This window comes from Oryx dammah, unplaced genomic scaffold, assembly GCF_014754425.2.
Source record: "Oryx dammah isolate SB20612 unplaced genomic scaffold, SCBI_Odam_1.1 HiC_scaffold_2, whole genome shotgun sequence".
Classification (NCBI taxonomy): domain Eukaryota; kingdom Metazoa; phylum Chordata; class Mammalia; order Artiodactyla; family Bovidae; genus Oryx; species Oryx dammah.
The window spans coordinates 183,850,453-183,872,428 of NW_024070186.1; the positions used below are offsets into that span (position 1 = coordinate 183,850,453).

Consider the following 21,976-nt stretch of genomic DNA (forward strand, 5'->3'; position numbering starts at 1 on the left):
CCACCCCCTGTCCTGCCTTTTTCTTCCTCTTCCTTGTCCCTTTGTTTTTGTGGCTCTTTCCAGATGTCAGCCTTTATGTTTTTTTCTCCCTAGCTTTTTTGGTGGGTGTGGCCAAGGGGAATGGTTGAAGGGTTCTTTAGATCAAGATAGGTATGAGGTTATTCTGGAGAAGTTACTTCTTTTCTGTTCTTTCTCTTTTCTCTGGCCCCTGCCCTCCTCCGGCTGATAGCTGCTTCTTTCTCTCTTTCTCTCTTCCCTTAACCCAGGGAATGTGGTGCACCTGGTGTCAGCAGGGGGTCAGCACCACCTCATCAGCCAGCCTGCCCATGTGGCCCTCATCCAGGCCGTGGCCCCGACCCCTGGCCCCACCCCTGTCTCTGTGCTGCCTTCTTCGACCCCCAGCACCACCCCTGCCCCCACTGGCCTCAGCCTTCCGCTTGCTGCTAACCAGGGTGAGGCTTCTGGCCTTCCTACTTACTTAGCCCTTGCTGGCCTTGGTCCTTCCAGGCATGCCCTGGGCTACTGTCTGTCTAGCCTTCCCCCAGTGTTGTTTTCCCTTGCCAGTAACTCTGATATCTGTCTGCTACCCTCTCCTGCCCTTGGACTTCTTCCATCCTTTGGGTTTCTTGTTTCTTTTCTACCTTCCCCTCAATGTAGCTTCCTCTTGCAGTGCCACCAACCATGGTGAATAATACAGGCGTGGTGAAGATTGTAGTGAGACAGGCCCCTCGGGATGGACTGACTCCTGTTCCTCCATTGGCTCCAGCACCCCGGCCTCCAAGCTCTGGGCTTCCGGCTGTGTTGACTCCACGCCCCACATTACCCCCTGGCCGTCTACCCACACCTAGTCTGGGTACTGCCCGGGCTCCCATACCCACATCCACTCTAGTGAGGCCACTTCTCAAGCTGGTCCACAGTCCTTCGCCTGAAGTCAGTGGTGAGTCAAGGTGGCTGATGCCAGAAACTTTTGCTGGGAATGGAGATAGGGTGACCCAGAGGGTATCTTAAGTCACAGTAGATGCTTTCATTATCAGTATACTGGTTTGCAGTGGCCCCCACTGAGCCCTTATCTGATTCTAAGATACATTGGTTGGAATCTGGAAGGAAAAGAAATGTTAAATTGTTCAATTCCTTGAATCTTTGACCTCGTGGTGTGGGAGTGAAGGTCTTCTGGGAAAAGGTGAACCTTGGGGGTAGGGGAATGGGTGGGACAGGGTAATAGAAGGAGCAAGAAAAGAATGTGGGGGCTAACTTATCCTCTGTCTCCACAGCTTCAGCACCCGGAGCTGCTCCCTTGACCATCTCTTCTCCTCTTCCTGTGCCATCCTCACTCCCTGGATCAGCCTGTTCTCCAGTGCCAGTTCCCAACTCCTCTCCCCTTGCTAGTCCTGTGTCCTCTACAGTCTCAGTTCCAGTGTCATCTTCACTCCCCATCTCTGTCTCCACAACTCTTCCTTCCCCAGCCTCAGCTCCACTCACCATTCCCATCTCAGCCCCCTTGCCTGTTTCGGCTTCGGGCCCAACTCTCTTGACTAATGCGACTCCAGCACTGGCACCTGTTGTCTCAGCAGCCCCTGGACCTCCTTCTTTGGCACCAGTGGGGGCTTCTCCATCAGCGTCAGCCTTGACTCTAGGTTTGGCCTCAACTCCATCCCTGTCCCCATCTCAGGCACCTGGTCACCCTCTGTTGTTGGCTCCGGCCTCTTCACATGTTCCAGGGTTGAATTCAGCCGTAGCCCCAGCATGTTCACCTGTCCTGGTGCCAGCTTCTGCTCTGGCCAGTCCTTTTCCGGCAACACCAAATCCAGCTCCAGCTCAGGCTTCCCTTTTGGCTCCAGCACCTACTGCATCTCAGGCTCTGGCCACCTCTCTGGCTCCCATGGTGGCTCCACAGACAGCAGTCCTGGCTCCTTCTCCAGCTCCTCCTCTGGCTCCTCTTCCAGTCCTGGCTCCATCACCAGGTCCTCCTCCTGTCCTGGCTTCATCGCAGACTTCGGTTCCAGTTCTGGCTTCATCGTCTACTCCAGGAACACCTTTAGCCTCAGCCTCCTCATTGGGGCCAGCCCCAGCTGCTGCATTGGCTCCATCATCAGCTCAAACTATGGTAGCAGCCCCAGTTCCATCACCTCTTCCGAGTCCGGCTTCTACGCAGACACTGGCTTTACCCCCTGCTTTAGCATCCACTCTTGGTGGCTCGTCTCCATCTCAGACACTCTCTTTGGGAACTGGGAACCCTCAAAGTCCCTTTCCAGCTCAGACGTTGTCATTGACTCCAGCATCATCCCTAGTACCAGCTCCAGCCCAAACACTGTCTTTGGCACCAGGACCACCATTGGGTCCATCTCAGACGCTGTCTTTGGCTCCAGCACCCACTCTGGCTCCAGTTTCTCCGATGGGCCCAGCCCCAGCTCACACGCTGACTTTGGCTCCAGTATCATCATCTGCTTCACTCCTGGCCCCAGCTTCAGTGCAGACACTGACTTTGAGCCCTGCCCAAGTTCCGATGCCCACCTTGGGCCCAGCAGCAGCTCAGACTCTGGCATTGGCCCCAGCCTCAACACAGAGCCCAGCTTCCCAGGCATCTTCCCTTGTGGTTTCGTCATCTGGCGCCGCTCCCTTGCCTGTCACCATGGTATCCCGGCTACCTGTTTCCAAGGATGAGCCCGAGACACTGACATTACGCTCTGGTCCCCCCAGCCCTCCCTCCACTGCTACCTCGTTCAGTGGTCCCCGACCTCGACGCCAGCCCCCACCACCACCTCGTTCCCCTTTCTATCTGGTAAGTTTTATTGCCTCAAAGGAGAGGGGACAGGAAACTGAATTCTTTTGGAGTATTGCTATAGAGTGGATGGAACAAAATAATGTCACTTTTACCTTGGTAAATTACAAAGCCTGTTTTTTTTTGGACCTAATACTTGAGTGCCACTGGACAGAGCCCTCCCCTGGGCCTTTGCTCTTATCTGTAAAATGGGAATAATAATTCAGGTCCTACTTTTCACAGAAGAATAGTTGAGGACGTAATGTGCTTTTAAAACTATTATTCACTGATGTGTTCAAGGCTTTTTTGTTACGTTTGGTCTCTTTGGTTCTTGTTTACTCTTGAGTTAGTGTTGGCATATAATTGCCCCATTTTATAGATGAAACTAGCTCATTAAATGATGTTTTAAAATTTACACAACTTGTGAGAATACAGATGTGCTGACCCTACTACTGCTTTCTCTTCTGCACAAGAGGCAGTCTCAGAGACAGGAAAATTTTTCTCAGTTGATCACCATCAATATTTGAACTTGTAAGGGATAAAGGACACCATGGAATATAGTTCCCTAAAGATCATGAGCCTTGCTGTAGTGTTTTACCTTCATGGTGATTAAGTGGGCAATAAAAACGACTTTTTTCTGTCCCTTCATGAGCTTTCTGGTAGCCATTTTTTTCCTGTCATGTGTATAGTTCTATGTATGTTTGGTTAAGTTAAAGTTGCAACACAGAGTAAGTAGCCCAGGACCTAATAAGGAGAAAGATCTAGGGAGTCTTTCCAGGTCCTCTTGTCTTTTTCTCCCGCTGATAGTAGAGCTGCTGCTTATTCTTTGCCTCAGCCCCAGTCCCCCACCCTCCATCAGTGCCACTGACTCTGCCTTTGGTCTTTCTCTAATGCTGCCAGGTTGGTCTGGCTTTTTGGAAGTAGAGAGGAAAGCCTAGATCCTGGCCCAAGAGTGCAACCCCATAATCTGTGTTTTGCTTTCATTGCTTTGCAAGTATTAATAGGTAGCAGCTTCTTGACACTTTTTTAAAGAAGTTTGAGGTGTAACTCACACACCATACAGTTCACCTGTTTAAACTATACAGTTGATTGACTTGTAGTATATTCACAGAGTTGTGCAGCTGTGACCATGGTCAGCTCTAGAACCGTCTGCATGTTCTGTAAAGAAAACCCCACACTTGCCACCATCCTTAATGCTTTCTTTTTCTCCTAAATAACCACTAGCCTACTTAATGTCCTACTTACTGAGTCATATAATATATAGTCTTTTGTGACTGGCTTCTTTCACTTATTTTAATGTTTTTGAGGTTCATCCATGTTATGCTATAATTGAGTTATATGTGTATATACAACAGTACTTCATTTTTTTAAAAAAAAATTGTTGAATAATATTCTGTTGTATGGGTATACCATATTTTATATATCTGTTCATCAGTTGATTGGGGGACATTTGGTTTGTTTCTTCTTTTTGGCTGTTATGAATAATGCTGCTATGAACATTCATGTATAAGATTTTGTATCTTTTCATGTGTTTTCATTTACATTGGATGTAACTTTAGAAGTGGAATTGCTGGGGTATGGTAACTGTGTTTGACTGAAGAATTGACAAATTTGTTTTCCAAAGTGGCTGTACCATTTTACATTCCCTAGCACTTGTGGGAGTTCGAGATTCTCTACATATTTGCCAAAAACTTGTTGTCTGTCTTTTTAATTGTATCCATCCTAGTGGGTTTGAAGTGGTGCTTTGTGGTTTTGATTTGCATTTTCCTGATCGTTAATGATGTTGAGCATCTTTTCAGAGGTTGTTAGCCATTTGTATATTCTTCTTCAAAGAAATGTCTATTCAGATCCTTTCCCTTTTTTAATTGGGTTATTTTGTTTCTTTCTGTTACCGATATGTAAGATTTCTTTATGTATTCTGGATACAAGTCCTTTTTCAGATAGATGATTTGCAAATACTATTTCCTTTGCTACTACTGTTGAAAGCTGGCCTTAATAATTTTTCCCTCTAAGATGCTTTCCTTCCTCACTTAGACCACCAGAAGCCAAGAGGTCAAGCTTAAGGTAGCAGTCAGGAAGGGAAATGTGGGACACTGCTTTTTTTCAGGACCATCTTGTAGATTCTAGTCTTCTTCATTATTTGTGCATTCCAGTAGCAGATATTTATTGAGAGCCTACTTTGTGCCAGATAACAAGCTGAATATCAGATGAATACGGTGAGCAAGATCAGATATTTTTCGTGTTATATAGGGCTTACAGTTTAGTGGATAGAAGATGTTAAAGAATCATAGCCATGTAAAACTTCCAAGAGTGATAAGTGCTACAAGAGTTATGTGACTTGATAGCCTGTGAAACTGGAAGCACAAAAGATGGGAAAGGATTGGGTCAGAAACATAGATTTTCTGCCACCGGGAAAAATTTCCCCTCCCCTTTTCTCTCTCAGGGTGATGGTACCTAGATGTCTGGTTAGCTGTTCCCATCCCACCCCATTCCAGTCTAACCTTTGACAGAGACCTGCCATGGATTTGGTTAGCATCCCTGCCTCCTGCTCAGTGCTTTGAGGAGGGATTTTAGTCATTGTTTTGGATCTATCACAAGAAGATAAATTAGGGTATTCTGGAGTTAAGTGTTTTATGGGAAAATCCACATATCCATTCTATAAGTTGATCGAATATATGGATCTTAATTTTGAGTATTCAGACATCTGCTTTGGTAGCATACAGGGAAGATCAGTTTTCTCTTTCAGAGAAGTCATTTCATTCAATGTGATGAAAAGAATAATTCCCATATCGACAACTTGGGAAAGCTAAAATAGCGTGTTCTTGAATCTTTGGGTTTCCATAAATTATGTTTTAATTTTGGGAGTTACTGCCAGGTTTTCTGTAAGGATGCTGATGACCTTTTCTATGTTTTTAGGACTCTCTGGAGGAAAAGAGGAAGCGGCAGCGGTCTGAACGCCTGGAACGGATTTTCCAACTTAGTGAGGCTCATGGGGCCCTGGCACCTGTGTATGGGACTGAAGTCTTGGATTTCTGTACCCTGCCCCAACCTGTTGCCAGCCCCATCGGCCCTCGTTCTCCTGGCCCCAGCCACCCCACCTTTTGGACTTATACCGAGGCTGCCCGCCAGGCTGTACTGTTTCCCCAGCAACGACTAGACCAGCTGTCAGAAATCATTGAGAGGTTGGCAGGGCTAAGTGCTAATGGGAAATGGGTCTTGGGGCCTCTGAGTGGATATAGTGGTTAGGGCTGTTAAAGGTGCTGACTTCTGGGGCCATTCAGAGTTCCATATTTTCTACAGCTTGGCTTCTTTTTACAGGTTCATCTTTGTCATGCCTCCTGTGGAGGCACCTCCTCCTTCCTTGCACGCCTGCCACCCACCTCCTTGGCTGGCCCCACGTCAGGCAGCCTTCCAGGAGCAATTGGCTCGTGAGCTCTGGCCTCGGGCTCGTCCTCTGCACCGTATTGTATGTAACATGCGTACCCAGTTTCCTGACTTGAGGCTCATTCAGTATGATTGTGGTGAGTTCACTGGCCAGTGAGGGTCCCTTGATCTCTTTTCTTGTCTTAGTCTCAAGACGGTTATATCAGAGGGATGCTATACATTAAGTTTCTGTGGGTTTCATTAAACATTAGCTGGTCTTTTAGGTTATGCTTATGGGTGAGATGAAATGTAGGCCTTATGATGGATTCTTGGCATTTGTAAATTTGACTTTGATGAAAGTTGAAAGTGTTTGCTAACTCATTTATTCAGTGATTATTTTGTGACCATCTACTATATTGTGTATCATTTAGGATACAATGGCAAATGAGATAGTACAGCATGGAGTTTTTAGATTTATGGGGAAAGGTGTGTGCTAGTACAGGACTGCACAGTAAATAGTAGATTTGGGGGGATTCCCTCAGTGATGAGGACTCTTTTTACTTTTTTTGGCTTTTACTGCCAAGGGCATGTTCAATCGGTCAGGGAACTAAGATTTTGTAAGCCACATGGCCAAAAAAAAATGTAAATAGTAGATTTTATTTTGGGAAAGTATTTGGATGAGGATTCTTTTCTTTCAGTTAGAATCTTATTGTTTAGAAGGAATTTGGCTGCAGGTAATAAAACCAACCAAAGGTGGCTTCAGAATCATTTATTGTTTACCAAGTCAGAAATGCTGAGAAAGATGGTACATAACTGGTTTAGCAGTTTACTGGTGTCTTCATGCACCCAAGACTTTGCCTACCATCCTTAGCTTGTATTTTTTTATTCTCATGGTTATTTCCTTGTGGTATTAAGATGATGTTCCAGGGAGCACACCAGTAATCCAAGCAGAGAGCAAGAGTCCTAATCACTGGACCATCAGGGAATCCCCCCAAATCTACTATTTACTGTGCAGTCCTGTACTAGCACATACCTTTCCCCATAAATCTAAAAACTCCATGCTGTACTATCTCATTTGCCATTGTATCCTAAATGATACACAATATAGTAGATGGTCACAAAATACTACTAGCAACACTTTGATTTTTTTTTTTCTTCTGGGAAAAAAAAAACCCTACCCAGTTGACTTTGATTCAGAATTCATTGACTCAGATAGAACCATATGCCGATCCCTAGAGTAAACACTGACACAGGAAAGTCAAAGAGGAACTGTGGCTTATTTATAATGATTCATCTTCTGGGGTTGGTTTGAGGCATGCCTTCCCTGGGAATCAAGGGATCTCTGCCAGGTGTTCATAGGATTAGTTGGGTTCTGTTAGTCATGAATGATAATAGTGAATAGTTTCTGCTGCAGTTCCGCACAGATACTTCTATAGTAACATAAAATTTGGAGATTTCGTAAATGTTTTAGAATATAAGAAAGGCAGCAGAATTTTTAATAATATGTATTCAGTAGCTATTTTAGTAAAAAAAAAAAATTTTATAATATTTGAAACCATTCAGAATAGGTACAATGAAAGCATTTGTTGAAAGTGTTTAAACTGACTGAATCAGAAATGTTACAGAAGTTATTTTGTGCTTTGTAGGTTGAACTAGATAACCTCATAAGATCCTGCCTCGGTGGTCTGATCTTAGTGACCTTCCATTCCCTGTACCCCTTCATGACATCAACGGATTTGTTATCTTGTGAATTGCTTTTTTTGTGCTTCAGTTGGTATAACTCAGTGTAGTGCTTGAAGGTCTCTTGCTCATACACTACTAAGGATTTCTTTTTTTACATCGAGGGGTCTGTATTACCCTTCCCCTAGACCCTTAAGGGAAGAAAATATATGTTAAATATTTTTGATCCTCTGGGTTAACCAAAACCCTGGCGTAAAACGTTTATCTCTCAAGTACATAGGCTTCCAGTGCTAAGTGTTCTCCTCACTCCAGCTTATAGCTCGTTCCTTGTACCCCTTCATATTTCTTCAGGAAAGTTGCAAACGTTGGCAGTGCTTTTGCGACAGCTCAAGGCAGAGGGCCACCGGGTGCTCATTTTCACCCAGATGACCCGAATGCTGGATGTATTGGAGCAGTTTCTCACCTACCATGGCCACCTCTACTTGCGTCTGGATGGGTCGACTAGAGTTGAACAGAGACAGGTAACCCAGGCACCTGCAACCCTTAGAGGCTCGCCTCAGCTCAGTCTCCTTTTCTAGGGCTCAAGAGTCTCATGAGGGGGTCCCACTAAGCCTTGGTCTGTTTTTGGAGATATGTCTCCCAATACTGTTCTGTTTTTTTTTTTCCCTTTTTTCTCTAGGCTTTGATGGAACGATTCAATGCAGACAAACGCATATTCTGCTTCATCCTTTCAACTCGGAGTGGGGGTGTGGGCGTGAACCTGACGGGGGCAGACACTGTTGTTTTTTATGACAGCGACTGGAATCCTACCATGGATGCTCAGGCCCAGGATCGCTGTCACCGAATTGGCCAGACCCGAGATGTCCACATATATAGGTGTTGCCTTGTCTCCCCTTACCTTACTTTTCCTTTGCTAATAGGGTTTTATTGATGTATTTGACTGTTTATACATGTCCTTCATCACCTGCCTAGGCTTATCAGTGAACGGACAGTGGAAGAGAACATCCTAAAAAAGGCAAATCAGAAGAGAATGTTGGGAGATATGGCTATTGAGGGAGGCAACTTCACCACAGCCTATTTTAAACAGGTACTAAGATCTTCCAGTCTGTGTAGGAGAGAACTGCTGTGCATATGAGAATTACTGCTGCTTATTAGAAAGGATGCTTTGACCCCTACATACCTGCCTTTTCAACCAGTGATGCTTCTGATACCACTGATAGCTACCAGCTTCATAGCTATAGATCTGAGACCAGCATTCCTTTGGCTCTGACACTCTGTGTATGTTCTTTCCAAAGCAGACCATCCGAGAGCTGTTTGATATGCCTCTGGAGGAGCCATCTGGCTCATCTGTACCCTCTGCCCCTGATGATGAGGAGGAGACTGTGGCCAGCAAGCAGACCCATATCCTGGAGCAGGTGAAAAGAGTGGGCAGGGACTTCCCTGGCAGTCCAGTGATTAAGACTATACACTTCCACTGCAGAAGTTCCATCCCTGGTCAGGGAACTGAGATCCTGCCCTGCAAAAAAAGAGTTGACAGTCCCTAGAGTAGAGCTAATGGTTATAGAGTGTGTCATCTTTCAGTCTCTTGAGCTTGTCCAAGGGGAAGGAACTCTTTCTGCTGCTTCCCAGATTACAGTTCACCTTTGATACTTGTGAGAAGATTGCTTATTGGTTCACCTGATTTCATAGATAGAACCACGGTTCTAGGTTTGAATTCCAGCAGTGCTTCTTGATAGTGTCTGTTAAGCTACATCCATTTAATCCTCTGAGCCTCAATTCCCACTTCTCTGAAATGCTAAATTAGAAGGAAGTAACTGAGGGTTAAATGGCATAGTGGATTAAAAAGTGCTTTGTATATAGTGTAACACTCTTTTTCCAAACATTAAAGCATACTAGAATCATTTGGAAGGTTTTGAAAAAGATTGATTCCTGGGCCCTGTTTCACAGTCTTTCTACTTAAATCATGATTTTTAAAGGTGAGGTCTGGGCGTTTGTAGTTATTTGGAAGTAGACAGATGTTTAGAAACTACAGGTGTGGATTATCATGGAGAAAATTTTCCCTGCCAAGTGTATTCCTCTCATGCTCTAGGCTACTTCCCTCAGTGACTTTGGTGTGATCTCTCTGGATATTCATCTCAGGGGAATGATCAGATATTAGTCTGTTGTCCTGAGGCATCTCGGTGCAAAAAAGAATTGTGGATTATTTTGTATTAAAAAAAACTACTGCTTTAAAAAGATATGAGGCTGACTTGAATGGAAAGTAAGTAGAACTTGAGGTCTCAAAAACAGTATTTTGTCCCTGGTGGGACTCCTGGTTGAATCTGTTCTATCCTATGTGGACTACGTGTTGCTTTGGTAGTTTGGGTGACCCAGAAGAGAGTTGAGTTATGGTGTAAATCTGCTTTGGTGTAAATCTGGCCTCAAACATTTGCTAGAATCAAATCACAGGATGTAAAGAAAGAACTTCTCATGGTGTTTCTTCCCCACACCCTTGTAGGCATTGTGTCGAGCAGAGGATGAAGAGGATATTCGTGCGGCCACCCAGGCCAAGGCTGAGCAGGTGGCTGAGCTTGCAGAATTCAATGAGAATGATGGGTTTCCTGCTGGTGAGGGAGAGGAGGCTGGCCGGCCTGGGGCTGAAGATGAGGAAGTGTCCCGGGCCGAGCAGGAAATCGCTGCCCTTGTAGAACAGGTTGGTGCTGGATCCACTAGTTCTTAGCCTCACCCTCCACAGCCCTTTCCTCTGGGCTCTGAATGTCTGTCTTTGGTGAAAATAATCAGGAGTGATGGGCCCTGGGCACCAGCTTGCTATTTTCATCACCATTGCTGTTTCCCACAGCTGACCCCCATTGAGCGCTATGCCATGAAATTCCTGGAAGCCTCCCTGGAGGAGGTGAGCCGAGAGGAGCTCAAGCAGGCAGAAGTGAGTATTTCTTCAGGGTGGGGATAGAAGTGGAAAGTGACTGCTTTCCACCTATTCTACGTGCTGCTTGCCTCCCTATGACCAGTCCTTGGGCTCTGTTTTTGATAGGAGCAAGTGGAAGCTGCCCGCAAGGACCTGGACCAAGCCAAGGAGGAGGTGTTCCGCCTACCCCAAGAGGAGGAGGAGGGGCCAGGGGCTGGGGATGAGGTTTCCTGTGGGACTGGTGGAGGCAGCCACCGGCGCAGTAAGAAGGCCAAGGCCCCTGAAAGGCCAGGGACTCGCGTCAGTGAGCGTCTTCGTGGAGCCCGGGCTGAAACTCAAGGGGCAAATCACACTCCTGTCACATCCACCCATCATACCCGCAGCACCTCCACACCCCCTCGCTGCAGCCCTGCCAGGGAACGAGTTCCCCGGCCAGCACCTAGGCCTCGACCCCCTCCAGCTTCAGCTCCTGCTGCAATTCCTGCCCCAATCCCTGTTCCAATCTCTGCCCCAATCCCCATTTCCGCCCCAAACCCAGTAACCATGCTTCCTGTCCATATCTTGCCTTCTCCCCCTCTCCCTTCTGCACAGATTCCTCCCTCTTGTTCTTCTGCCTGTACCCCGCCTCCTGCCTGTACTCCTCCACCAGCTCAAACCCCACCTCCGGCCCAAACTTCTCTCTTAACTCCTTCCTCGCCTCTTCTGCTTGGCCTACCTTCTGTGCCCATTTCGCCGCCAGTCACCAACCTCCCCTTGGGCCTGGGGCCTGAGGCAGAGCTGTGTGCACAAGCAATGGCATCTACTGAGTCCCTGGAGCTGGCTGATATGGCCAGTTCCAAGACCTCCCCAGTTACTCTTGTGCCCCCTAAGGATCTGTTGCCAGTTGCTGTTGAGATCCTGCCTGTGTCAGAGAAGAACCTTTCTCTCACCTCTTCTGCACCTAGCCCAACCCTGGCGGCTGGCAGCGTCCCCAACGGTCAAGAGCAGGAGGTGCCCGAGCCTGCCGAGGCGACCATCCTCTCAGTGCTGCCTGATGGTGAGGAAATGCCCACGTGTCTGAGTGAGAGCAGTAGGCTGGAGCTCCCACCCTCAGCAGCATCTGATGAGCTACTTCCAGAGCCACTGGAGACTGATAAGAACTCAGAAGAGCTGGTGGAGGCCCAGACCCCAACCTCTACTCCAGAGAAACCACAGGAACTTGTTTCAGCTGAGGCCACAGCCCCATCAACTTCATCCTCGGCCACTTCCACACCTGAGGGTTCTTCACCAGCCCGGCCCCCTCGGCGTCGCACCAGTGCAGATGTAGAAATTAGGGGTCAAGGGGCTGGTCGGCCAGGGCAGCCTCCAGGTCCCAAAGTGCTTCGCAAGCTGCCAGGACGGCTAGTGACTGTGGTAGAGGAAAAGGAACTGGTGAGGCGACGGCGACAGCAGCGGGGTACTGCCAGCACCCTTGTGCCTGGGGTCTCTGAGACTGGTACCAGCCCGGGAAGCCCATCAGCCCCCAGCATTTCAGGGCCAGAATCCTCACCTCCCACCAGCGGTCCCTGTGAAGTTGCTCCCCCATCCACACTGCCCACTCCAACCCAGCAGCCCTTCATAGCTCGCCGTCGCATTGAGCTGGGGGTAACTGGTGGGGGCAGCTCAGAAAACGGAGAAGGGGCGCTGCTTGCCATCACCCCTCCTGCTGTGAAACGTCGGAGGGGGAGGCCCCCCAAGAAGAACAGATCTCCAGCAGATGCTGGGCGAGGGGTGGATGAGGCACTTTCATCCACCTCTAAGGGAAAAACCAATGGGGCTGACCCAGTCCCTGGGGCTGAGACCCTTATTGTTGCGGAGCCTGTCCTTGCACCCCAGCTTATTCCTGGGCCCCAGCCTCTCGGACCCCAGCCAGTTCACAGACCCGAGCCCATCGTCCTGTCGCCTGTGGAGAAAAGAAGGCGTGGGCGGCCCCCTAAGGCCCGAGATCTGCCCCTTCCTGGGACCACTTCCTCTCCAGGGGATGGCAACTTAGAGAGCCGGACACAGCCACTCCCGCCGCCACCACCCCTGCCGCCTCTCCCGTCACTCCTGTCCTGTCCCGCTGCTGCGGTCGCCAGCACTGTCACCACTCTCACCATTTCAACGTCCCCACCCAAGCGGAAGCGGGGCCGACCTCCCAAGAATCCACCATCACCTCGGCCCAGCCAGCTCCCTGTCTTGGACCGCGACAGCTCTTCTGTCCTCGAGAGCTGTGGATTGGGGAAGCAGCGGCAAACCCAGGGCCAGGGGGAGAGTGAGGGTAGTTCATCTGATGAGGATGGAAGCCGCCCCCTCACCCGCCTGGCCCGATTACGTCTGGAAGCAGAGGGAATGCGGGGACGAAAGAGTGAAGGGTCCATGGTGGTGGCTGTAATTCAGGATGACCTGGATTTAGTGGATAGTGGGCCAGGCGGGTTAGAATTGACATCTCCCGTGGTCTCATTAGCTCCAAAACTGCGCTCGACTCGGCTGCGTCCAGGGTCTCTAGTTCCCCCTCTAGAGACTGAGAAGATGCCTCGCAAACGGGCAGGGGCCCCAGTCGGCAGTGGTCCTGGGCTGGCAAAGCGGACCCGCCTACAGCCCCCAAGTCCCCTGGGGCCTGAGGGTTCAGTAGAGGAGTCTGAGGCCGAAGCCTCAGGTGAGGAGGAAGAAGGGGATGGGACCCCACGGCGCCGGCCTGGCCCCCGCCGGCTTGTTGGGGCCACCACCCAAGGGGACCACCGTATCTTGCGCAGCAGCGCCCCTCCCCACTTGGCTGGTCCTACCATTAGTCACAGAGGCCGCAAGGCCAAGACGTGAGTGGGCTGCCCTCTTCACCTAGGCTTTCTGCCACAGCCCCTCTCTCTCCATGACCAGGCCTGACTCTGTTAACCACTACTTGAAGTCTTTTGAGGGGGAAATCCTCCAGGGAGACATAGGGGCCTTCTCCCTTCTTTCCACCAAAGTAGGGGGTAGGCATCTGGTTGTCATGGAAACGGGGCTCTTCACACATCCCCTTCCCTTCCACCCCACATGGCTGGGCAGTGTTAAGGGTGGCAAGATAGTCTCTGTCCCCACCCCTTTGTACTTGATGTCCCCAGCTATCTTTCATGGCCCCCCCACCCTTAGGGGAAGGGGGAGGGGCTTCTCTACAATGAGTTTTTTCTTTTTTTTTTTTTAAGAAGAAAAAAATAATAAACTTAGTTTCTGTATGAGCATCCGCGTAAGGAGGCTTCTGATTTTCTGGTCTGGTGGAGGGTTGGGTGGGAACTTGGGTATCGTTTTTCTCCTCTCTTGCTAAGACCCTAGTACTTGATCTCTAACCCAGAATTGTGTGTCTTTGAGGCAGAAGTCGCCACCCAAGAAGAGGGAAGAATGGCAAATCTGATCTGGTAGGGTACCTTTCCCTAAGGTTTCCATTTTAAGTCATTCAGATTCGTACTTCTCTTCCTTCTGTTCCCTTGGTTCCTGGCCTTCCTTTGGGGCTCTCTGACACCTCAGACTTTCCCCTGCTTTAATCCCTCTTGCTCAGGTGCTTTCTCCCCCTCTTCAGAAGGCAGGCACCCTACCTCTAGTTACTCCATCCTTTGCTTTCCCTTGCTTTTCTTCCATCTAGCCAGACTGGTTTGAATCAGCCACACCCCCTTCCAGCTTCTGGGGATCTTCAGATGGTGGCTGGCCACCCAGCCCCACCCCTGGGCTTGGCTTGGAGCCCTGAGTCAGCTCCATCTCCACCCAAGCCAAACCAAACCTGAAGCAGAGGCCGAAACTCAAACAGTTCCTCAAGGTCTATAGCCAGGTAAGAGACCCAGTTCATTGTTACATTTTCTCTGATCTCAATTCACTGGACCCTCTCTTTGTGTTTTTTGATGACTATCTGTGTATACTGAGTCTGAATTCTTCCCTCACATCCATTCTGCAGCTTTGTGGTACATGGCATTGTTGGCTCTTTGTCTTCCCTCTCTCATTTATCCTTCCTATCCTTTGTTACTTGTGTTCAGAGAACTCCAAATGGTTTCATTCTGTCTAGGGTGTGGGGAATAGTTGGGGGTGAAGGTAGAAAGGGGGTTTTATGCCAGAGCTCTGAGAGCTTGGGAAGTCGGGAGATGAGAAATGATTAAGTAGGGCATCATCATGCAGGTTTCTGTGTGGGTTATGAGGTCATTTGGACTCAGTGTTTAACTGATTGTGTTGTGTAACCTGGGTTAAAATGGAGAGAGGAGGTGGAAGGGAGTCTGCATAGCAAGGGAGGCTCTGATTTGGGAAAGTGAGGTCTTTCTGGTGTTGAATTTCCTTAGCTATAAAGACAGCTTAAATAATGTTTTTCCTCTCCTTTCCCCCAACCTCAGGATAGTATTTTTATGTGAAATGACTGATTTCCTTGAGGTGGAGTACAGGGTTTAGGGTGCCATTCTCTGATCCCTCCTTAATATTTGAGGGCAGCCTCTAAGGAACTTCAGGGTCCTTTGAAATACAGTTTAAAATCACTGACTGGGGTAGACTTAGATGCCTAGCAGTCTTTTGAGATACTGTGTTTCTTTGCTGCCTCTCAGTGTGTACCTGTCATTTTGCCTTTCCCCACTTGTCAAAACAGTAAGTAATACAGATAATGCTGTGTTGACACCACTTTGCCTTTGAAGGCTGGGAACCTTAGGCTGAGGAAAAGATTCCAGACACACATTTCCTCTCTTGGTCACTAGGGGAATTCCCCTGTAAGGCAGCATTCCTGAGAGTTTGGCTAGGCTACAACATGATCAGGGAGAGGGGAAGAGTCTGAGCAAGGCAGGCCGAGAGTTCAGTTGTTGGGCTTACAAGGATCTTGACTGTATCGCCCACAGGTGATGGAGGACGAGGAGAATGCAGCAGAGAGCCTGGTGTGCAACACGGAAGCTGCTTGTTCTCCATCCCCCATTCGCTGCTGCTGGCTCCGCCTCCGCTGCTTAGCAGCTACTAGCATTATATGTGGCTGCTCTTGCCTGGGAATAGTGGCCCTTGTGTTTGCTATCAAGGTGAGGAATGCAATTCCTGTGGGAGCAGGGGTGTGGATGTAGAAAGGCAGTGGTTCTGTATACCTGATCTTTCTACACTGATGAGTTAATAAGTACCTGCCAGAGCTTGGCTGTGGGCCTGGTGCCAGAAATAAAAATAAGACATGGTTCCTGCCATCAAAGGGCCCACAGTCTAGTGAAAGAGATGGCTGTGAAAATGGGTAATTATTAATAGCATGCAGCTCATCTGTATCATGACAGAGGAAGCACAGGGTATTCTGGGCACCAGGAGGATGTATGTATGTGATTGCATATACGTGTATAAGAAAGAATAGGTGACAGAAAGGCATCCTACAGGTGTGAAAAGAAAGTAATGTTAAAGGATGAGTGAGTAAGGATAAAAGGGCATCCTATACAAAGGCAGCCTGGACTGTTAGTTCAGTATGACTGAACCAGTAAGGAATAGTAAGAGACGAAGCCAGAGGACCTGGATTCCCAGGAGCCTCCAGTGCTATGTTTGGCAGTTTTAGTTTTATGTGTGAAGTACTAGGGAGAAATGGCAACCCACTCCAGAGTTCTTGCCTGGAGAATCCCAGGGACGGGGGAGCCTGGTGGGCTGCCGTCTATGGGGTCGCACAGAGTCGGACATGACTGAAACGACTTAGCAGCAGCAGCAGCAGCAGGGAGCCTCTCAAGGATTCTTGCAAAAGAAAATGATATGATCAGATTTGTGTTGCAGTAAGATCCACTCTCAAGGCCTATAAAGAGAAAGAATTGGAAAGGGGCAAGACTCAGGGCTGCTGAGCAGTAATTGGAACAATCTGTAGGTATTCAGAAGAAGCTGTGAAGTTTTAGAATGAGCCTCGCCATTCCAAAACATCTGACAGAAACCGCACATGTACTTTTTGAAAGGCCACACAGGCTAACTTAAATGTCATACTGGCATTTCCTCCATCCCACTTGTATTTTTATCAGAAATTATTTTCTTATCATCAGAATAATTTGTGGGTTTCATTAGGGCAAAATCATAAAAAGAATCCTTAATGAAAAGATGAGATTAGCCTTTGGGCTAGTGAGAATGGAGTGTTTGATTGGACGTGAGTGAAATACTCATAAGATTGCTCACTGGTTCTTGCCAAGAATTCCAAATTCTGAATGAAACTGAGATGAGTAGAAAAGACTGAGGAATAAAACGATTAAAAAGTACTTCCCCGTATGTGATCTGAGCTAACAACAGCCATCCTGAAAAGGAGGCAGAGCAAAGTTGGATGCCTTACTTTGCAGCTGAGACATGAGGGAGAGAAACTGGAAAGGAAGGTGGAGTGCAAGGGTGTGAGATTCTGAGCCATAATGAGGAGGTAGGATTGAAGTGGGGCAGTGGGCATTCTGCGGGGAGAAGCAGGGGGAGAACCTAACCAAAAACCTGCCCCCACAGGCGGAAGAGCGGCATAAGGCAGGCCGGTTGGAGGAGGCAGTGCACTGGGGGGCCCGGGCCCGGAGGTTCATCCTGGCCAGCTTTGCCGTCTGGCTCACTGTCCTCGTTCTGGGCCCCCTGCTTCTATGGCTGGTCTCCTACGCCATCGCACAGGCTGAGTGACCCTGGGTGGCCTTTGCTGAGAGTCAGCCGAGACATCCTGGATCCTCCAATGCAGTATTGTGAGGGTCTGGTGCCAACAGTGGTTACTTCCTGGCTGGAAGGATGGTGCCTCTCTCAAAGGGCTTTGGAAGAGCCTCTTTAGCCTTTTCTAAAAGGCAGCAGCTGAGACTGATGAGGGGAGGTCAGCGTGCTCTATTCTTTCAGTGCCCACCAACCCCTATTCCCCCCAATCTACTCCACCCTAGGGGCCTCTAGGAGGGGAGGTTGAAGACCAGGCCTGATTTTATTAGTGTTTGTTTTGTAATAAAAATCTTTTTAGTGGTGAAATGTTCCTGTCTAATTGTTGTTCCCCTGCTTTTCCCTGGGCCCTTGGTGAGAGCCAGACTGAACATGTGATCATGGTGGAAGCCTGCATCTCCCTTTACCTAGGAGTTTCAAGAGGAGGAAAGGATCCTCCCTCCTCCCCCAACTTTTTCCTTCTTCTAGAAGTCTCCCTTCTTGGAAAGCCCCACACTTCTCTCTTACCTATCAACAGACTGTGAGGCCAGAAAGCAAGAGTTGTAGCAGCAGCTGCTGTTTATCAAGTGCTAACTATATTCCAGGCTGTGTTCTAAGCATTTTATATTTCTTCACACCTCAAAATCACTCAATGGCAGGTACTGTTGTTCCTATTTTATAGTTGAAACAGGCATGGATTTTCCAAGGTCACACAGCTAGTAAGTGGCATAATTGGAATTCAACCTAGACAGTTTAGTTCCAGAGCTGAGAGAGGTGTGAAAGGATTGGATAACAGCAACCACCACCCAGTATGTGGAGACCTGTATGATTATAATTAATTTTCATATCCTTTATCTTGGGTCTCATGATAATATTTTAAACATTTTTAAAATTGTAAGGTACATAAAAGATCCAAAACAAATCTACAACTTCATAAGTTAACACAAAACATCTGAAAAAACCGTTATTCAGTCAAGAAATTAAACTTTGTCAGCACTCCAAAATCTCCTTTCTACCCCTCCCCATCACTCTGCCTTCCTTTCTTTCCACAGGTAACTGTATTTGTTATCCACAGGTATTCTGACTTCTAACAATGTCATTTGCTTTTGCCTGCATTTGAATAGGATATAAATGAAATTAAATGTATTCTTTTTATGTCTTGCTTCTTTTACTTAACACTGCTTGTGAGATTCATCCATATTTGGTGTAACTGTAGTTTTTATTACTCTATAGTATTCCATTATATGACTCCCTGGTAGCTCAGTGGTAACGAGTCCATCTGCAATGCAGGAGACCCAGGTTCAATCCCTGGGTCAAGGAGATCTCCTAGAAAAGGGAATGGCAGCCCACTCCAGTGTTCTGAGAATTCCATGGACAGAGAGGAGCCTGGTGGGTTACAGTCTATGGGGTCACATAGAGTCGGACATGACTGAGCAACTAACACATTCCACTACATGACTGTATTACAATCAACACATTTTCTGTAAGTGAACTTTCAGAACATTTCCCATTTTAGGATATTATGAATCATGCTGCTATAGGCGATCTTCTACATGTCTTTTGAAGTACATATACCCTGGGAATGGAATTTATCTCACCAATAGAGACCAGCAGAACACCTAAAGGAATTATTGATGTTGTACACCGAAGATGAAAGGGGAAAGAGGGGCACATGGTTGTGTTTCTCAGGGTCCAAAGTGTTTCAGGAAAGAAAAGGAACTCCATTGTCCAGAGATTAGGACTGTAACAATGGGTAGAAGCTATACAGACAGCAGTGGTTCTGAACCTTGCCTTCAAAATGTAATTTGGGCAGCCTTCAAAAGTACCTTATTCCTGAGCTTTACCACCTGCTCCCTTCCCCCATGTCCCCCGCCTACCCCCCACGCCAGCCCCAGTCCTCAGTTTCTGAATTAATTCATGTGAGGCACTGCCTGGGCATCAGGAGAACTCATTTTAAGGAGGTTTTTCACACACAAAAATTTAAATCTAGTATTTGATTAATCAGCAGCTTCAGTTTACTAGAATATCCCATTCCCCCAAACTGATTACATGAGATCTTGCTACTTTTTAACTATTTTGAAAAAATTTCAAGTCTATAGAACAATAAAAGAATAGTACAATGAACTCTTGTGTAGCCTTAACCTAGATTTATAATTTTTAACAACTCAACCACGTTTGCTTTGTATCTTTCTAAATTTCTTGTTCAGTCACTAAGTCATGTCCAACTTTTACGACCCCATGGACACAGGCGCCTCTGTCCATGGGGATTCCCCAGGCAAGAATACTGGAGTGGGTTGCCATTTCCTCCTCCAAGGGATCTTCCTGACCCAGAGATTGAATGTGCATCTCCAGCACTGCAGGCAGATTCTTTACCCATGAGCCACCTGGGAAGCCTCTTTCTAAATACTCGTTATTGCTGAACTACTGAGGGAAATACCTTGTGATCTGTATCTCTAAGAACATATTTTCTCACACAACTATAGTACAATTATATTTAATTCAGAGAAATTTAACATCAGTACAATATTATCTTCTAATAGTCTATATTCAAACTTGCCAGATGTCCCAGTAACATACTTTATGCAATTTCTACTTTAGAGTCCAGTGTGGGAACATGGATTGCATTTAGTTTGTCAGCTCTTCAGCATTCAATTTTTAGTAGGTTCTCATCTTTTCTTTCATTTTTCATAACATTTTTGAGGTGAGGCCAGTGTGTAGAATGGCTCTTAATTTGGGTTCTTGTGATTGAATTCAGGCTTACGAATTTTTGGCTGAAATATTACGTAAGTTGTATGCCCTGAATACATCACATCAAGAGGCATGTGTCAGTTTGCTCTTTTATGGCAGATGTAACACTTGACAACTTGGTTCTAAGGTAGTGTCAGATTTCTGCAAGGTAAAGATAATTTTTTTCTTTGTAATTAAAAAGTTATCTGTTTAAATACCTCACCAAATTTTTCCCAGTAACTTTAATGCCTGTTTTGCCCAAGTCATTTATTACAAAGCTTACAAAATGTTGATGTTTAACTTTATCATTCTTTCTACACTTATTAGTTGGCATTCTATTCAGTTCAGTTCAGTCACTCAGTCGTGTCCGACTCTTTTCGACCCCATGAATCGCAGCACACCAGGCCTCCCTGTTCATCACCATCTCCCGGAGTTCACTCAGACTCAAGTCCATCGAGTCCGTGATGCCATCCAGCCATCTCATCCTTGGTCGTCCCTTCTCCTGCCCCCAATCCCTCCCAGCATCATAGTCTTTTCCAATGAGTCAACTCTTCTCATGAGGTGGCCAAAGTACTGGAGTTTCAGCTTTAGCATCATTCCTTCCAAAGAAATCCCAGGGTTGATCTCCTTCAGAATGGACTGGTTGGATCTCTTTGCAGTCCAAAGAACTCTCAAGAGTCTTTTCCAACACGACAGTTCAAAAGCATCAATTCTTCGGCGCTCAGCCGCCTTCACAGTCCCGTCATTTTTAGTGTTAGTATGGCCTTAGATTTGTTTTTAAATTCAATTTATTATACCCATTACTACCATTAAACTTTTAAAATAGTTTTGTTGAGGTATAATGGCATGATTTACTTACAGTACACAGATCTTATTGTGCCAATAGGTGAATGTATTTTTTTCTAATTAAATTTTTATTGAAGGATAATTGCTTTACAGAATTTTGTTGTTAAAAATATGGAACACTTCACAAATTTGCGTGTCATCCTTGCACAGGGGCCATGCTAATCTTCTCTGTATTGTTCCAATTTTAGTATATGTGCTGCTGAAGCGAGCACTAGGTGAATGAACATGCCTGTGTAATCAGGTGAATAGAACATTTCTAGCACGTGAGAAGGCTCCCTCATAGCTCTCTCAGTGACATTATCCTTTTTGTCCCTGATTTCAACCTGGTTCTTGTGTTTTAAGTTCCCATCTTTCTTCACTTACTTTCTGGCACAAATTGTTCCAGGCTCATCTTGTACCTTCTCTGCTTTAGCTTTAAAATCAGTATTTAGACACTAGCTGTGCTCACTACTGGACAGGCTCTATTGATCCTTGACCCTTTCACAGATTAGAGCTAGAAAATAGCTAACGTTATCTAACGTAAATCATTCTTAAAATCATACCTCTAATTTGTCATAAGGTTCTCTCCCCATTCCAAATATTCCCACAGTAAGAACCTAGACTGCTAACTACATCAATGTGTTTATTCTCTTGCTCAATTTCAAAATAATTGTCTTATTATACTACCAAGCAAATCTACCAAGTTAAATACAAGATTTCTTTGAGTTATTCTGTCTTTAAATGGTATAAGGTCAAAGTACTCCATTAAAAAGTTACTTGGATTCGCTTTTCTCTTCATTTGGTTGCAATCTGAAAGTTATATTTCTCTTAATAAGATAGCTGTTAAAAAATTAAATGAGTTAATTCTCTGCCTCTATCTGGAATATAACCTCCACGAGAGTAGGGACCTTATTTTTTTTCTGTTGCTGTTGTCTAACGCTTAGATGCTCAACAAATATTTATTGAATGACTAAGTGAATGCCAGGGTTGAGCTGCACTAAGAAAACTTGTGGAGCAAGTCGCTCCTGCAAAGTGATCACCTGGTAAGTTTAGAACAGAGAGCGAGGGACTTCCTTGGTGGTCCAGTGCTAAGGCTTCATACTCCCAATGCAGGGGGCTCAAATTCAATCCCTGGTCAG

General features: G+C 46.6%; 2 protein-coding genes and 1 non-coding gene across 4 annotated transcripts in view; 2 read left to right on the plus strand and 1 right to left on the minus strand.

Moving 5' to 3' along the window:
• LOC120876476 (Snf2 related CREBBP activator protein) overlaps positions 1-17,615 on the plus strand; it is a 34,725-nt gene extending 17,110 nt beyond the window's left edge. For both annotated transcript variants that reach the window (XM_040258413.1, XM_040258421.1), the window contains exons 23-36: positions 267-452; positions 671-937; positions 1,272-2,779; positions 5,675-5,940; positions 6,077-6,279; positions 8,153-8,322; positions 8,481-8,677; positions 8,774-8,888; positions 9,097-9,216; positions 10,299-10,493; positions 10,641-10,724; positions 10,833-14,502; positions 15,542-15,712; positions 17,127-17,615. In XM_040258413.1, coding sequence (XP_040114347.1) covers positions 267-452; positions 671-937; positions 1,272-2,779; positions 5,675-5,940; positions 6,077-6,279; positions 8,153-8,322; positions 8,481-8,677; positions 8,774-8,888; positions 9,097-9,216; positions 10,299-10,493; positions 10,641-10,724; positions 10,833-13,523 — 6,002 coding nt within the window. In that variant the 3' untranslated portion in view covers positions 13,524-14,502; positions 15,542-15,712; positions 17,127-17,615. The remainder of the gene's footprint in view (positions 1-266; positions 453-670; positions 938-1,271; positions 2,780-5,674; positions 5,941-6,076; positions 6,280-8,152; positions 8,323-8,480; positions 8,678-8,773; positions 8,889-9,096; positions 9,217-10,298; positions 10,494-10,640; positions 10,725-10,832; positions 14,503-15,541; positions 15,713-17,126) is intronic.
• Positions 12,911-17,618, plus strand: TMEM265 (transmembrane protein 265). Its single transcript, XM_040259760.1, has 3 exons — positions 12,911-14,502; positions 15,542-15,712; positions 17,127-17,618. Exons 2-3 carry the CDS (start codon positions 15,545-15,547, stop codon positions 17,286-17,288), a joined length of 330 nt encoding a protein of 109 aa, XP_040115694.1. The 5' UTR covers positions 12,911-14,502; positions 15,542-15,544; the 3' UTR covers positions 17,289-17,618.
• A 3,345-nt stretch (positions 17,619-20,963) lies between these two features.
• On the minus strand, positions 20,964-21,070 carry LOC120860207. Its single transcript, XR_005720266.1, has one exon. It is a non-coding gene; the product is annotated as a U6 spliceosomal RNA (small nuclear RNA).
• Positions 21,071-21,976: the final 906 nt, after the last annotated feature.